The sequence below is a fragment of the Scleropages formosus genome, chromosome 1, assembly GCF_900964775.1.
Source record: "Scleropages formosus chromosome 1, fSclFor1.1, whole genome shotgun sequence".
NCBI classification, from domain to species: domain Eukaryota; kingdom Metazoa; phylum Chordata; class Actinopteri; order Osteoglossiformes; family Osteoglossidae; genus Scleropages; species Scleropages formosus.
Window position 1 is genome coordinate 12,884,216 of NC_041806.1, and position 15,532 is coordinate 12,899,747.

General features: G+C 43.0%; 1 protein-coding gene and 1 pseudogene across 1 annotated transcript; both read left to right on the forward strand.

Moving 5' to 3' along the window:
* Positions 1–12,004: 12,004 nt before the first annotated feature.
* Positions 12,005–14,759, forward strand: LOC108934000 (heat shock factor-binding protein 1-like). The gene is made up of 4 exons (XM_018751467.1): positions 12,005–12,150; positions 13,299–13,365; positions 13,864–13,987; positions 14,074–14,759. Exons 1-3 carry the CDS (start codon positions 12,106–12,108, stop codon positions 13,983–13,985), a joined length of 234 nt encoding a protein of 77 aa, XP_018606983.1. The 5' UTR covers positions 12,005–12,105; the 3' UTR covers positions 13,986–13,987; positions 14,074–14,759.
* Positions 12,551–13,292, forward strand: LOC108933999 (histone H2B type 1-M-like; annotated as a pseudogene).
* Positions 14,760–15,532: the final 773 nt, after the last annotated feature.

Here is a 15,532-nt window from a genome sequence, read left to right on the forward strand (position 1 = left end):
GAGTGCTGTGTGTGATACTGTAGATCATAGTATCCTACTAAGCAGACTCAAAAACCTGGTTGGACTAAGGGGTACTGTCCTGAAGTGGTTTGATTTATATTTAGCTAACCGTGAACAATCTGTATTGAAATCTGATGACTGTGCCCCTTCCTTCTCGTCTATGTTTCAATGTGGTGTGCGTCAGGACTCTGTGTTGAGTCCAGTATTGTTCTCACTCTATATGTTACCATTGGGGGATATTATTTTCACACACATTGCGAGTTTTCATTCATATGTCAATGACACACAACTATATGTTTCATTTAAGCATGATGACCCATCACATGTGGTGTCTTTAGCTAACTGTTTTACCAATATAAAACTATGGATGAGTAAAAATTGTTTACCTCTAAATGCCACTAAAATAGAAATACTTGTGGTGGGTGTTGATGCGAAAACTCTTGACACACTCACATCAATCTTTACCACAAACTGTATTATGTCAGGGGGTGCAGTGGCGCAGTGGGTTGGACCGCAGTCCTGCTCTCCGGTGGGTCTGGGGTTCAAGTCCCGCTTGGGGTGCCTTGTGGCGGACTGGCGTCCCGTCCTGGGTGTGTCCCCTTCCCCCTCTGGCCTTACGCCCTGTGTTGCCGGGTAGGCTCCGGTTCCCCGTGACCCCGTAAGGGACAAGCGGTTCTGAAAATGTGTGTGTGTGTGTGTGTGTGTGTGTGTGTGTGTGTATTATGTCAAGGATTTGGGTGTTCTGCTGGATGGAAAGCTGTCATTTGTATCTCATGTAAATGCTTACATAGCTAAATTACAGCGATTCCTATGTAAGCAGGATGCTGAGAAGTTGGTTCATCCTTTTGTTTGAAATAGGTTGGACTATTGTAATGCTTTATTTTCAAGTTGTCCATAGCAGACTCTATCCAGGCTACAGGTGGTACAAAATGCAGCTGCAAAAATTGTTACTAGAACTCGGAAGGACAACCGCATAACACCGATACTTAAATTGCTGCATTGGCTCCTGGTTACATTTAGAGTTGATTATAAAATCCTACTTTTGACCTATAAGGCAGTACATGGTATTGCTCTGGTTTATCTTTGTGAGATTATTGATTCTTATATCCCAGGACAATATCTTCATTCATTGGATACAGGTTATCTTAAAGTAGCTGTGATCAATAAGACCTCAGTAAGAGGTTGCGCCTTTAGTTATAGAGCACCTAAAATGTGGAATAGTCTACCGGTTACTGTCAGAAGTGCCCCATCTCAGTCTTCAAATCCAGACTAAAGACTTACATGTTTACTCAGGCATTTCATCTTGAAATGTAATTCCACTTGGTTGTGTTTGTTTTTCCCACCTCTATACCAATGCAAATTAAATTTATTTGTTTGTTATAAATTACTAACAAGTTCTTCTTGTTGAGCATTGTCTCCCTACAATAAGACCTGAGGAGGCCGGCCGGCAGTCACAGATGCACCCCATGCCAACTGAAGATGATGACGCCAACTGCAATGATGGACAAGATGTACCTTGCTGAACTGGGAAATCAAGTTACCATACAGCAACAATGCCATTATTACTTGTAAACTTAGAATTCTTATTTAATCTAGAATGCCCAGAAGGAGTAGGCAGCCTCTGGCACTTGGACCCCAGAGGTTTTCTCCCTCGACTTTCAGTGTTGGGAGTTTTGTTCCTTTCCTCAGTGTCCAGTAGACATACTTAATAGCTCTATAAAAGCATTGTATTAGGATAAAATCTGTAGTGAACTGTCTTCTTTGTTTCTTTGTTCTGATGGGTTTTTTTGCCTTCTGCCTGTGTTAAAGCACTGTGTCACTGCGTGAGAAGAGTGTTCTATAAAAATAAATTGAATTATTATTATTATTATTATTATTATCTATCGGTTTAAAGATGACGTTTTAATTTATCAATTTTTTGGCACAGTAATTTTTACTATATCAGTTCAGAATAAATGTGTTGGATTCAACAGAGAAATCTGAACCCAACAGCTTCGGGTGGTAGGGCAGTAACCATTACACCCTTGCTGGCACATTATCATAATGCTATCCTATAGCCCCTTTACTCCTATCATACGCCACATATCTGTCAAATAGGTAACTTTCCAGCGTGTAGCGAGGATGCGCTGCTCAGGTGCAAATTAATCAGTCAGTGTAAAGCTGGTCATCAAAATAACATGATGATGATCGTTGCCGTCTGATGAAGCATTTCGACACATGATCACATGATGATGACAATAATATTTTAAAAAACGGCTGTAAGTCATGTTTCTCTTGCTATAGTATGAGAAATATAAGGGTAAAAGAGTAGTAACGCGTGTCCCACCTTGCATACTAGACGCGACTCCTCCTCTGTGAATCCCACTTGCACTTCGTTCGTAGTTCATAGCTTTCTTCTGTTTTGTAGCTCGTCTTCGAGATTTGCGGAAAAACTAAATACGTCGTGTAAACCAAACTGGCGTATCAGAACAGAGTGTTCGTGTGGAGGCAGAAGAAAGTAGGAACTGGGGTTGTGTGTGTGTGTGTGTGTGTGTGTGTGTGGTGGTGGGGGCGGGGAGAGAGAGAGAAATTGCATTCTGAAATTTTAAATCACTCTTTAAAACGAGTTGTTTTGTATTTTTATTTCTATTTGTACCCCACGAAGGTGTCGCAGTCGAAACGATTGATAGCCGCTCGAACGCCCTTATATAGCAATATATTTTAAGTACTCGTATTTCTTTAAGAAATACATCTGATACTTCAACTTCTCCAAACAAACTTAGGTGGAATCATTCACTTATTCATACAGCTGAATTGTACTGAGCTATTTAGGATAAGTACTTTGCTCAAGGTTACTAAAGCTGGAAGGGGGATTTAAACCTGCAACTTTTGGGGATAAAATCAGCAACTCTAACCACTTCACTGCTGCTCCTGCACATTTCAATACAAGGGTGTGATGGACCTCATTGGAATTCACACCAAATGGATTTCTTAACAGTTCCAGTCCTAGCATCAAACCCACTCTCAATCCAGGTGTCCATCCCAGTCTGTGCCCCAGTGTCAATCCTAGTGTGATTCCCAGTTTTAATCCCAATCTCAGTGTCAATCTTAGTTTCAGTTTCAGTACCAGTCCCAGTGCCAATCCCAGTGTTAATCCAGTTTTCAGTCCCAGTTCCAATACCAGTCCCAGTCCCAAGGCTAACAGAAACAGTAATCCAGATCCTGACTCCTGTGTCAGTGCCAGATTACAGCCTCACACGCATATTAAACACGATTTACACTCATATGACCTCAGTGGTTCAAGTCATAATCCCTCATTTTGAATTAGAAATACAGTATTATTATATACACATCAGATTTCATTGTGAAGAGTCGACACACACTCTACACATATGCTGCTGAATACAATTTTACACAGCCATTCGCACCCCCCCCCTCACCCTAGTGTGGAGCAGTCCCTCTCACTGTACTCCTCCCACTCACTGTTCCTCTCCTTCTGTGTATACTACCTTCCCTCATTGTACCCCTAACCCTGTGTGCCCCCCCCCCAGTGTACCTATTCCCAGATGATCTGTGTTCTCTGAGCTCCTTTTTTTGGCAAAACTATACAAATGAGACTTTTCCCTTAAAGCCTCTTTAATAAGACACAGAGGATTAGAGAAGCAGTAGATTGATGTCACATGGCTTCATCTGAGCAGAGATGAGATTTTGATTAGGTTAACACCCCCAGGTCACTGGCTCTGACCTTCTAGATAACAAGTCCTGACCCTTGAGTAATAGCTCTAACCCCCAGGTAATTTTACATTTGGATTTAATCATGTAAGGGGGATGCTGTGACACAGCGAGTTTGGCCTGTGCCTGCTCTCTGGTGGGTCTGGGACCCAAGTCTTGCTTGAGGTGCCTTGTGATGGCCTAGGGTCCCATGCTGGGTGTGTTCCCTCCAGCCCTACACCCTGTGTTGCCAGGTCAGGCTCTGGCTCGCCATGACCCTGCTCAGGACAAGTGGCTTCAGTCAATGTGTGTGTGATTTACTCATGTAGGAGATACTTTTCTCCAACATAAATTCTCATGAACACTGTGTTGTATTAGCCCACACCTTTTCACATAAGGTGACTTACACTGCTAGATATGCAGTACTACAGTACAGTATACTGCTTAGAGTAAGCTACTCTTTTACACATCTCTGAAATTCTCATTCTCTTTTTCTCTCTTACACATACACATAGAGGCAATTTAGAGTCACCGGTTTACTTGAAAGCATGGCTTTTTGACTGTGGGAGGAAACGCATGTGAGCACAGGGAGAGCACACAAACTCCTCGTAGACTGAGCAGGAATCAAACCCACATCCTATCATAATGCCTAGATGCTGTAAAACACTGGCACTATTCTCTACACCACTGTGCATTATCCCATGGGTAAGTGCTCATGAGAGATGGACAACAGAGAATTCCTGTACTGAGAAATGAGACAGTAACAGACTGTGGAGAAAAAGAAAATGTTCCAGCAGTGTAAATCATGGTATAGGGTTACGGAGCTGACCCTTCTCTGTCCTGACACTGACTCACTCTTAAATATTTTTCCACAAAGTTTTGCTTCCTGTTGCACATGAACACTTAAAGTGCTCTTGTGTCTGTGGACAAATGTGATGGTGACAAGGGGACAACATGTGCTACTCACTGTAGCTATTTCAGGACTGCAGTGTGGGAATGGAGCTGACTGTCACAGAGCAGAGGATGTTTTGTGCTCTGTGAAGAGGGAGTAGGGCAACTGTAGGCCATGCTCACATGTCGCAGGGGGTGGGGACGCTGGAGATGACACCCTGACATGTGCAGTTTGTGATGTGAGGCAGTGAGTCCACACCCTGTACTGCATCCTGTTAGGAATTAGAGCCTGAAATGGAAATGTAATACACACACACACACATTTTCAGAACCGCTTGTCCCATACGGGGTGGCGGGGAACCGGAGTCCACCCGGTGACACAGGGCGTAAGGCCGGAGGGGGAGGGGACATACCCAGGACGGGACGCCAGTCCATCGCAAGGCACCCCAAGCGGGACTCGAACCCCAGACCCACCGGAAAGCAGGACTGTGGTCCAATCCACTGCGCCACTGCACCCCCCAGATTTTCAGAACCGCTTGTCCCTCACGGGGTCACGGAGAACCGGAGCCTACCCGGCAACACAGGGCGTAAGGCCGGAGGGGGAGGGGACACACCCAGGACGGGACGGGAAATGTAATAACTAGATACATTTCATAACAATGAAATGACATCTAGTTATAACAATGTTAGGACTACTGTATATTTCATAAGTCTTGAAAATGTGAAGAACATTGAAGTGTCAGAAGATTTTGAAAACTGACATTTTAGGCAAAAACAAAATCATTCAATGCAGGAAAAAACTACAACAAATGTTGATATGGGCTGAGCGCTGTTATAAAGTTACTTGGTTAAGTGAATGTACCACTGACAGTATGAAGCTACAATACCAGGGTAAAATCTGAATTGCTGTACTGTGGCAGCAGGGGGTCCTACTGGAATAGAGAGAGGATCTCCATGCAGCGAAAAGGGGAGACCGTTATCACTCTACTGCATTCCTGCCATCCTCTCCTCTTGTAGTGGTCCCCAGTCCCACAAAAATACAAGAAAGTCACTGGAAAAATACCACAAAATGCCATCTTGCATATTCATTTGCGCAAAATACAACAGTATTTTACCTCCTGCTGAGTATGAACATGCATATCCATCATGTGTCAAATCTGTCGCAGCATACCTGTAGCTGGTTGGTGGCATCCACAAGCAGCTGGGCTGGGTCACTGCATGCCAAATAGGAGGTCCTGAAGACATCACGTGCAGTCCAGAGCAGCACCACGTGAACATTTCAGGTGTCACAAAAGGCCCAGTGAGATCCAGGGACACAGCTCTTGCAACACAAGCTGCTTACAGTTCTCACATATGACACAGAATAAAGGATTTGCTGCTGGTCTAAACTTCAAGATACAGAATAATTCACCAGGTTTATCTTTGATCTTTACCATGGCGCTCAATTTTCATAGTATTGGAACAAGCTCCCTGTGCCTTCAGAGCTTCCAAAACCCTCACATTGAAGAAAGGCCTCAAACCCCTCTCACTACATTCTGTGTTTTAAAAAATTGTATTCTGTACCAGTTCTAAATACAACTGCAGGAGTAACATGTCCTGTTTAACTGGTGCTTTTGCACACACTATTCTTTGAGAGTTGCACATATGCCCCTGGGCAGCTGGTAGCGTAGTAGCTAGAACTATTGTCTTCAGACCTAAAAGTTATAGGTTTGAACCTGGCTGTAGTATTCTTGAGCAATGTACTTACCCTAAATTACTCCAGTAAATTTATCTAAATGGATGAATAATTGTAAGAACCTTAACATTATAAGTTGCTTTAGAGAAAAGCATCAGCTGAATGAATAAATGTCTCTGCCAGCTTTGGTGCTCTTTTTTCATTCTGAGTTTCACATCTCTTTTGAGAAAACCATCTTCAAAACAAATGTAAATGTCTTTTTCTTGGCTTCATGGAGTTGAAAAAAAGGCACTCTCTCATTTCAGTTAAATTTTTCAGTTTAATGTGCATTATTGGCATTTACAAGTTGTATACGTGCATATTTCCAAAGTATTAGTACAACAATTTTATGAAAAATATTTTGTGATTTTGTAATGTCTCTCTTTCTCTCAGGGTGGTGCGGTGGCACAGCAGGTTGGCCGGGTCCCGCTCTCTGACAGGTCTGGGGTTTGAGTCCTGTTTGGGGTGCCTTACGATGGACTGGCGTCCCGTCCTGGGTGTGTCCCCTCTCTGTCCAGCCTTGCGCCCTGTGTTGCTGGGTTAGGCTCCAGCTTGCTGTGACCCTGCTTGGGACAAGCAGTTTTAGACAGTGTGTGTGTGTGTGTGTCTCCCTCTCTGTCCCAGCACATACACTCAGTTTGACATTATCAAAATAATTCTGTCAAAATATCAGTCTGGCTGGAGCACAAAAAATGACTGAGGCTCATTTCAGGCGGTCTCCTGTGGCGCCCTCTTTTGGCAAGACTTTGATATATACCAAGGACCCAAGATTTCCGTTCCACAGTCACATTACATTTACTTTACACTTTTCTCTGAAAAGATTAACAATGTTAAGTTACCTACAACTATTTATACAGCTGGGTAATTTTTACTAGAGCAATTTAGCATAAGTATGTTACTGCAAGAAACTACAGCTGGAGGTGGGAAATGAACCTACAACCTTTAGGTCCAAGGAAAACAACTCTAACCACTACACTACCAGCTAACAATAGATCTACAATGCCTGTAAAATAGGGGGTGCGGTGGCGCAGTGGGTTGAACCACAGTCCTGCTCTCCAGTGGGTCTGGGGTTCAAGTCCTGCTTGGGGTGCCTTGCGACGGACTGGCGTCCCATCCTGGGTGTGTCCCCTCCCCCTCCGGCCTTACGCCCTGTGTTACCGCGTAGGCTCCGGTTCCCCGTGACCCCGTGTGGGACAAGTGGTTCTGAAAGTAAGTGTGCGTGTGCGTGTGCGTGTGCGCGTGCGCGCGTGTGCGTGTGCGTGCACCTGTAAAATATGAATTTCTGTTCATGTCTTAATTTAAGAAGCTATACCGGGGGTGAAGTGGCGCAGTGGATTTGACCTGCTCTCTGGCAGGTCTGGGGTTCAAGTCCTGCTTGGGGTACCTTGTGACAGACTAGCATCCTGTCCTGGGTGTGTCCCCTCCCCCTCCAGCCTTACACCCTGCATTGCTGGGTTAGGCTCTGGTTTGCTGCAACCCTGTTTGGAACAAGCAGTTTCAGTCAGTGTGTGTGTATATACCAGGGGTTTGTGCTACCTGTGAGGTGGTGTCCTCTGGTGGAGATCTAATGGGTGTTCTGGACAGTGCAGCATGTCCAACAGAGTGACAATCATGACATTGTTCTGAGGAAGCAGTGTGAGATCAAAATTCTGGCAACCCTGGAAACACACAACACAATAGAAGGACCCAGACACACATTCACACTGATTCTGAATAGGACAACACACTCCCTGCAAATACATAAAGCACACAACCGAAGGAGACATATTGTCAGAGACAACATCCAGCAAACCTGTTCTAGCATGACAGTGGGGAATATACAGTACTGAAATTAACCAAAAAATCAAGAATAACATGGGTGATATGATTCATAAAATGAATGAGGTGTGCAGCATTTCAGTTTCCCACTACAGGGAGGGGAAGTGGAACTATCAGGGTGAATTCTGAAAATAATACTAATGTGATGATGTATGAAATCATTGCAGAGAGAAATAGACTATATGCACTGCAGCTGTCAAAAAAGATATGGTTATTTATGTTTATTTACAGAACAGTTAAATGAGTCATGCACCAGGGGCAGCTGGTCTGCACAGAAGACGTACTGCTCATCATTCCCACACCCCTGTTGTTAAATCAACACTCCAAACTCTTAGGCAGCTTATTACTTACAGGGTTCCCAGCAGCCTGGGAGGGGGTGGCTGCCAGTCTGGGGGTGGGACTAAGGAAAGAAATGAAATGATCAACAAGATGATTTACTAAGAGGGATGATAACTAGCTTAACATAACTTGAGTGACATACAGCTTCCTATCCAAGAGAACACCCAAATCTTTGACACAATCTGTACGCTTGAAGCTAATACCATTTGTTGTAAAGATTGGCGTGATTATGTTGAGATTTTTGGCATCACCACAAGTACCTCTGTTTTACTGGCATTTAGAGATAAAAAATTTTTACTCATCCGTAATTTTGTACTGGTAAAACAATTAGCTAAAGACACCACATGTGATGGATCATCAGGCTTAAACGATACATATAGCTGTGTGTCATCGGCATACAAATGGTGTGAATAATGTCACCCAATGATAACATATAGAGTGAGAACAGTAATGACCCCAACACAGAGCCCTGTGGCACACCATACTGAACCGTAGTTGAGATGGAGGGGGTGCAGTTATCAGATTTTAGTACAAATTGTTCACGGTTAGCTAAACACGAGTCAAACCACTTCAGAACGATACCTCTTAGGCCAACCAGGTTTTCAAGTCTGCTCAGTAGGACACTATGGTCTACAGTGTCAAATGCAGCACTCAGGTCCAGTAACATAAGAATAGAGATCTGACCAGCATCAGAAGAGGTGAGAATATCATTAACAACACATGTGAGTGCCTTTCAGATCTGTGACCAGTGCAGAAACCAGACTGAAATTTTTCAAATATATTATGATGATCAAGATATTTTACAGTTTGGGAAGTTATGATCTTTTCTAGAATTTTGGACGAAAATGGTAGATTGGAGATGGGTCTATAATTACATGGGTTATTACAATCCAGATCCGATTTCTTTAGTAGGTGTCGAACAATGGCTATTTTAAAAGGTTTTGGAACACAGCAATTGAGTAACCACGTATTAGGAATATTAACAATAGGTTCTCCAAGCACGGAAACTATGGCTTTCAGTAATTTAGTAGGGATTGGGTCTAAAGGACAGGTAGTACTTTTCATAGAGCGAATTAGCATGGTAATTTCCCCAGTTATTACATCGAAGCTACTGAGATGGTGCGGACAACTAATATTATCATCATCAGAAGCGCTTACGCTGGCTAAAACCGAACTAGAGGGCACTATGGATTCGTGGATATTCTCTAATTTATTATTGAAAAATTACATAAATTCATCATTAGTAATGATAGCAGAAATACATTGTTTATCTTTGTGTTTACCAGTTAAGTAAGCAATGGTATTAAACAGGAAGCGAGGGTTTTGATTTTCATCAATTAACTTTGCATAGTATTCGGATCTGGCATGAAAAAGTGCTTTTTTATATTTTTTTAGAGAATCGGACCAGGCTACCTAATAATATAAACGTTTACTTCAGTTGAAAGCCATTTACGCTCTAATTTACAACATTCTAACTTTATTGCATGAATTGATTCGCTGAACCACGGCAAGTTTCTTACAGTTCGAATAAGTTTAGTTTTTGGTGGGGCCACAGAGTCTAGGGCGAATTACATGGGTTATTACAATACAGATCCAATTTCTTTAGTAGGGGTCTAATAGTAGGGCACTTTTAAAAGATTTTGGAATACAGCCATTTAGTAAAGACATATTAACAATATTAACAATATTGCTCCTCGTTGCCTGCTTTTATTATTCCTATATTATTAATTTAGTTGTAAATTGACTTGAAAGTCTTTTTTAATCTAGAATGGCCGGGGGGTGGGGACGGGCAGCTACTGGCACTTGGGCCTCTACAGGTTTCTTTTGCTCCCTGTACTGTTATTTATATGTGTTATGCCTGTAATAACTGTAACTGTAACTGTAAATTTACAGTAACCTTGTTCAACACGCTATGAAAATAAATCAAATTCATTGATTAATTTGGAACTGCAGGTTGACCAACCTACCTTCAGTTTGCTAACAACTGTTCCTCATTGCCTGCTTTTATTACTCCTATATGATTATTTTAGTTGTAAATTGACTTGAAAGTCTTTTTTAATCAAGAATGGCTGGGGGATGGTGGGCAGCTACTGGCACTAGGGCCCCTAGAGGTTTCTTTTTCTCCCTTGACTTTCAGTTGGAAGTTTTTTGTTCCTTTCCTCCATGGCCAGTAGACATTCTGTAATTATAGCCTTAATAAATACATGGATATTGTATTACTCTAGCATATAGTCAATTGTCTTATTAGTTTCTTTGTCTTACGCCTTTGTTCAGCGCTGTGTCACTGTGTGAGAAGAGCACTCTATAAATATAAGCGGAATTACTCTGTAAATAAATTAATGATTGTATGTGCATTGTCTTTACACTGTGATGAACTTGCAACCTTTGCAGGATATACCCTACTTAGCCTTCCTCCCCATATTTCCAGGAAAGGCTTTGGACCACTGTGAACGTTAACCAGACAAGCACTTAGTCAGTGAGTGAGTTAGTAAGTAAATTAAACAATTTTTACTACTATAATACCGGTGAGTGCGGTGCCACAGTGGACTTGGCTGGGTCCTACTCTCTGGTGGGTCTGGGGTTCAATCCCTGCTTGGGGTGTCTTGCAACGGACTGACATCCCATCCTGGGTGTGTCCCCTCCCCCTCCAGCCTTGTGCCCTGTGTTACCAGGTTAGGCTCCGGCTTGCTGTGACCCCACTTGGGACAAGCAGTGTGTGGGTGTACTAACAACAAACAGCATTAATAATCAGCAGTAAGTTAATAGTATTGACAGGAGATCCCAATCAATGTATTTTTGGAAGAGATTGGATTTCAGACCCTTTGTGAAGACTGTGGAGGATTTTGAAGTCCTGATGAAGAAGAGAAGTTCATCCCATCATTGAGACCAGTACAGAAAGCAGACATGTTCTCCATTCTAGAACATTTGTGAGGAACAAACCAACACCTTGAGCTGGATCTGGAGTGTACCTGAGCGGTGTGCTAGAATTTGCATGGTGTCCTGATAGCATCCCTGAGCTTTATCTGCAGAACCGGGCAAGATGATGCTACTTACAGTATAAGGCATATAAAAGAAAAACTAATGAATGATGACTGTTTTTACCTCCTCAGGCCATCTACCTCATGAACAGTTAAATGCCCCCTAGGGAGTAAACTGGTGCAATAAACAATGCTATTTATATTTATATTTATTTTTCACATCATATCTCTTATTTACTTTCCCTTGCATTGTGTATAACATACCTGTACAAACATATATATATATATATATATAGTGTCTATTTTGTATATGGGTACTTTATACTCTATATATAATAATATAATATATATTTTTATCTTTTATCAGCCCACTCTACTTTTATTATCTGTCTTGTCACTGTCATTCTTTCTGTGCTGCGGAAGTTTCTGTCACCAAGACGAATTCCTTGTATGCTCATATATTCATTCATTCATTCATTCATTCATTCATTGTTCAGGTCTGGAGTAAAACCCATCTCTAAAAACTACAACTCCCTTCGCAGGTTTATAAAATCACTTCCGGACTAATGTGACGTGAGGTGCCGCTGACTTCCGTGTTTGTGGTGGAAAAGAACGAGTGTGTTTGTCAGTGAGAAGAGCGAGAAAGAGAAAAGGCAAGAGATAAGAGACAGAAAGATGTCAGAAACGGATCCGAAGTCGGTGCAAGATCTCACGGCGGTGGTGGGTATCTTTTTAGGCTGTTCTCACCGTTTCGTCTTTCGGTTCCGTTCCATTATTTCATACTCGTCTTGATGACCTAGTTTATTAGTTTATAATTAAATTTGCACGCGGTTGCTTGTCGCGGTGTTTCGATCCACGCCAGTCTGTGTGTGGCAAAACGAGGTTCTGTTTGTTCGCTCCACACTGGACGAGGACGTTTTGTAATTTTGCCGCCGAATTTACAGTGTGTGATCTTTTACTAAATCACTAATCAGTACTGTCGTTTTTTTTCCCTCAACTTATTAGTTATTTAATATTACACAATTAAAATTTCCACAAATTTTAAGCATATAAGTTGGTCAACGTAAAACAAAGAAGAACCTAATAAAAATCCTTAAATCAAGTACACTCACAATAAAAACACGGTTTTTCAGCTATGCCTGAGCCCACAGTCCGCGCCAAGAAGCTGTGACAAAGACACCAGGCAAAGGATAAAACAAAGAAGCACAAGAGGTCCAGAAAAGAGTGCTATGCCATCATCTATGTGTACAAAGTGCGGAAGCAGGTCCACCCCAACACTGGCATCTCTTCCAAGGCTATGCCTATGGGCATCATGAACTCGTTTATGAACATTATTTTTGAGCGTATCGCCGGCGAGGCTTTTCGTTTGGCTCATTACAAGAAGCGCTCGACCACTTTCCGGGAGATTCAGACTGCCTTGCTCCTTCTGCTGCCTGGTGAGCTAGCCAAGGACGTGGTGTCCTAAGCACCAAGGCTGTCACCAAGTACATCAGTCCAAGTGAACCAGCTAATGATAGTGCATTTGGTATCAGAAAATGAAGTTACCTGATACGTATATGTTGTTCGTCCATTGTATTCCTGCTCCTCAGTTTCTCTTGAAGAATGTTGCTGAGTGTTTGTTTAAACCCCCCAAGCTCCTCACTTCTCTCATACCTTGTATTGTTGGGCGCTGCGTGGACGGTGTTGCCCCTCTGTTGTCATGGTTTCCAGGAGGCCTTAGGTGCGTGGGCGGAAGTCTAATCTTTTGCTAAGATGCACATTGCTTTGCAGAAAAGCATCTGCTAAATGAATAAATATAAATGTAAGTCTAGGAGGCTACAGCACCTCCCACCCCGAGGAGCACTGATGTGTCCCTTTCTCCTTCCCAGGTGCAGACACTGCTCCAGCAGATGCAGGACAAGTTCCAGACGATGTCAGACCAGATCATCGGTAGGAATATCCCTCCGACAGGTGGGGCTGGTGTGCTGGCACATGCTGTAGGACTCATAAAGTTCACCTACTCTGGTAGTCTGACGTGAAACATGGTCATTTCAGTCACACTCACCACACGCAGGTCTGACAGCTTGTCTTATAGGCAGCAGTATAGCAATTACAGCTGCTGCTTTGAAATATGAAGACTGGATTTGAATTCCTGCTCCTACTGTAGCACCATTGATCAAAAGGCAAAACTATGAATTAAATAATGCTGTTACCATGCATTCTTAGCACTTCAGATGAGTCCTCTTGTGGATATACTTTTTATATACATATATATATTTTAAATTCTGCACTTTTCCTCAAAAAATCCCAGATGTTGTTTTCATGGCAGACATTCCTATGGCTCTACTGTGCAGGAGGCCTGAGCTGCTGTTGAGGGACAGTTTGAGAGGATTGGGCAGGGATAGCTGTAGTGCGTTGTGGGTATGCCTGCTCTTTCCTTAACATGGCTTTCACTTGATGAGATGAGCACCCGGATTGATGACCTTGAGAAGAACATCGCAGACCTGATGACCCAAGCTGGGGTAGAGGAGGTGGAGGGAGAGAGCAAGACACATGAGGGGCAGGAGTCACAGTGAAGGTGATGTGATGTGAGAGAGAGAGAGAGAGAGAGAGAGAGAAGCTCACAATGGCCTCATTGTCATAACACTTTCTCTCCACTTGCAGGTTGAACGATCAAAGAAGGCTTCCCCACAAGTTGTTGTTTCTGATTATGATTGTCTGTATAAAGTTAATTTTGTTTTGAAGTAGGTTTTTGAAAGCTCAGTATTCTGAGATGTGAAATCACAGCTTATGACAGCGGGGTTGTTAACTTAAGGATACCATTCTAGCTTTCTCTACGTGCTTCTGCTGCCGTTCCTTTGACTACAGCTGACACTGCTCCTCCTCCTGCATGGGATGTGACTGGGCAGGGGGAGTGGCAGCTTGAAGCTTGGCAGCCGGACTCATCGTCTTCTGACAGGAGATGGAGGAACAGCAGCAGTGTCTCGCGGTGGCCCTCTGGTGTGATACATCACAGATAGCAGACATCCAACATTACTGTGACTGCATAGCACCACCTGCGCTTCACTGAGCTCCAGGAACATGTTGTAATCTTGACAGTTCACCTGCTAAAGGCCTTCTAACACTTACTGTTTAACGGTCCACACATAGAGGATGTGACTGTAGTGCTCTGTGTTGTGGAAGAGCATGCTGGAAAGTGTGGCACTAAGTTGTTTGCACTATTGAAAAACACTGACACATTTGGAAGAATTGTTAAAGTTTATAGTTCATACAATTCCTGAAAATGACCTGATATTGGGGAGTAACGTGAAGCACCTCTTTCTATGCGTAATAAACAGGCTTGGACTACAGCTCAGTAGTGTGTGTATGCATGTACTCAGCTGGTGTTACATGGACTGGACACACCACATAACAGGACAGCTCTTAGACCCCAGAGAAGAGAAAACAACGCAGAGTCATGTACAGCACTGCGAATGTCATCCATCCAGCTCAGGATGCACATATGTATTCTGTTGGTTACATGTCTGTATCTCACATACACTGTTGAAAACTGTCGCCACACCTTTTGCACGTGTATTTATCTGACATTTTTCTCCAAAGTGATGTACAGCTTGTTTACAGAGTAAACAAAATCCATTAACAACAGATAAACAGACAACTCCCAACACATAAGTAATGGGTCCAAAACCACTTTACCACATTACACAAATGGCTGCATATAGAACTGAGAGGAAATGCAAGGTGATCATGATTAGATGCTCAGATGCAACTTTATGGGCCAGTTAGGAGATCAGAAGAGAAGTAGACCTCACACACGCACATTACCTGAAAGCGCTTTTCCCAAGCAGGGTTGCAGAAAACCGGAACCTAACCCGGCAATACGGTGTAAGGCTGAAGGGGGAGGGGACACACCCAGGACAGGATGCCAGTCTGTCTCAAGGCACCCGAAGCAGGACTCGAACCCCAGACCTGCCAGAGAGCAGGCCAAGCCCACTGTGCTGTTATGCCCCCTGGAGAAATAGACCTAATTATCATTATTATTTACATTCCTTTTTACTTCATAACAGGTGCAGATCTTCTTTACCACAGTAAAGTCCTTCAGTATTCACTCACATGGCACACT

Coding starts and splice junctions, on each gene's coding strand:
- LOC108934000 (XM_018751467.1), top strand. CDS start 12,106: ATGTCAGAAACGGATCCGAAGTCGGTGCAAGATCTCACGGCGGTG. Junction 12,151..13,298: donor TGCAAGATCTCACGGCGGTG/GTGGGTATCTTT, acceptor TCTCCTTCCCAG/GTGCAGACACTGCTCCAGCA. Junction 13,366..13,863: donor AGACCAGATCATCGGTAGGA/ATATCCCTCCGA, acceptor CATGGCTTTCAC/TTGATGAGATGAGCACCCGG.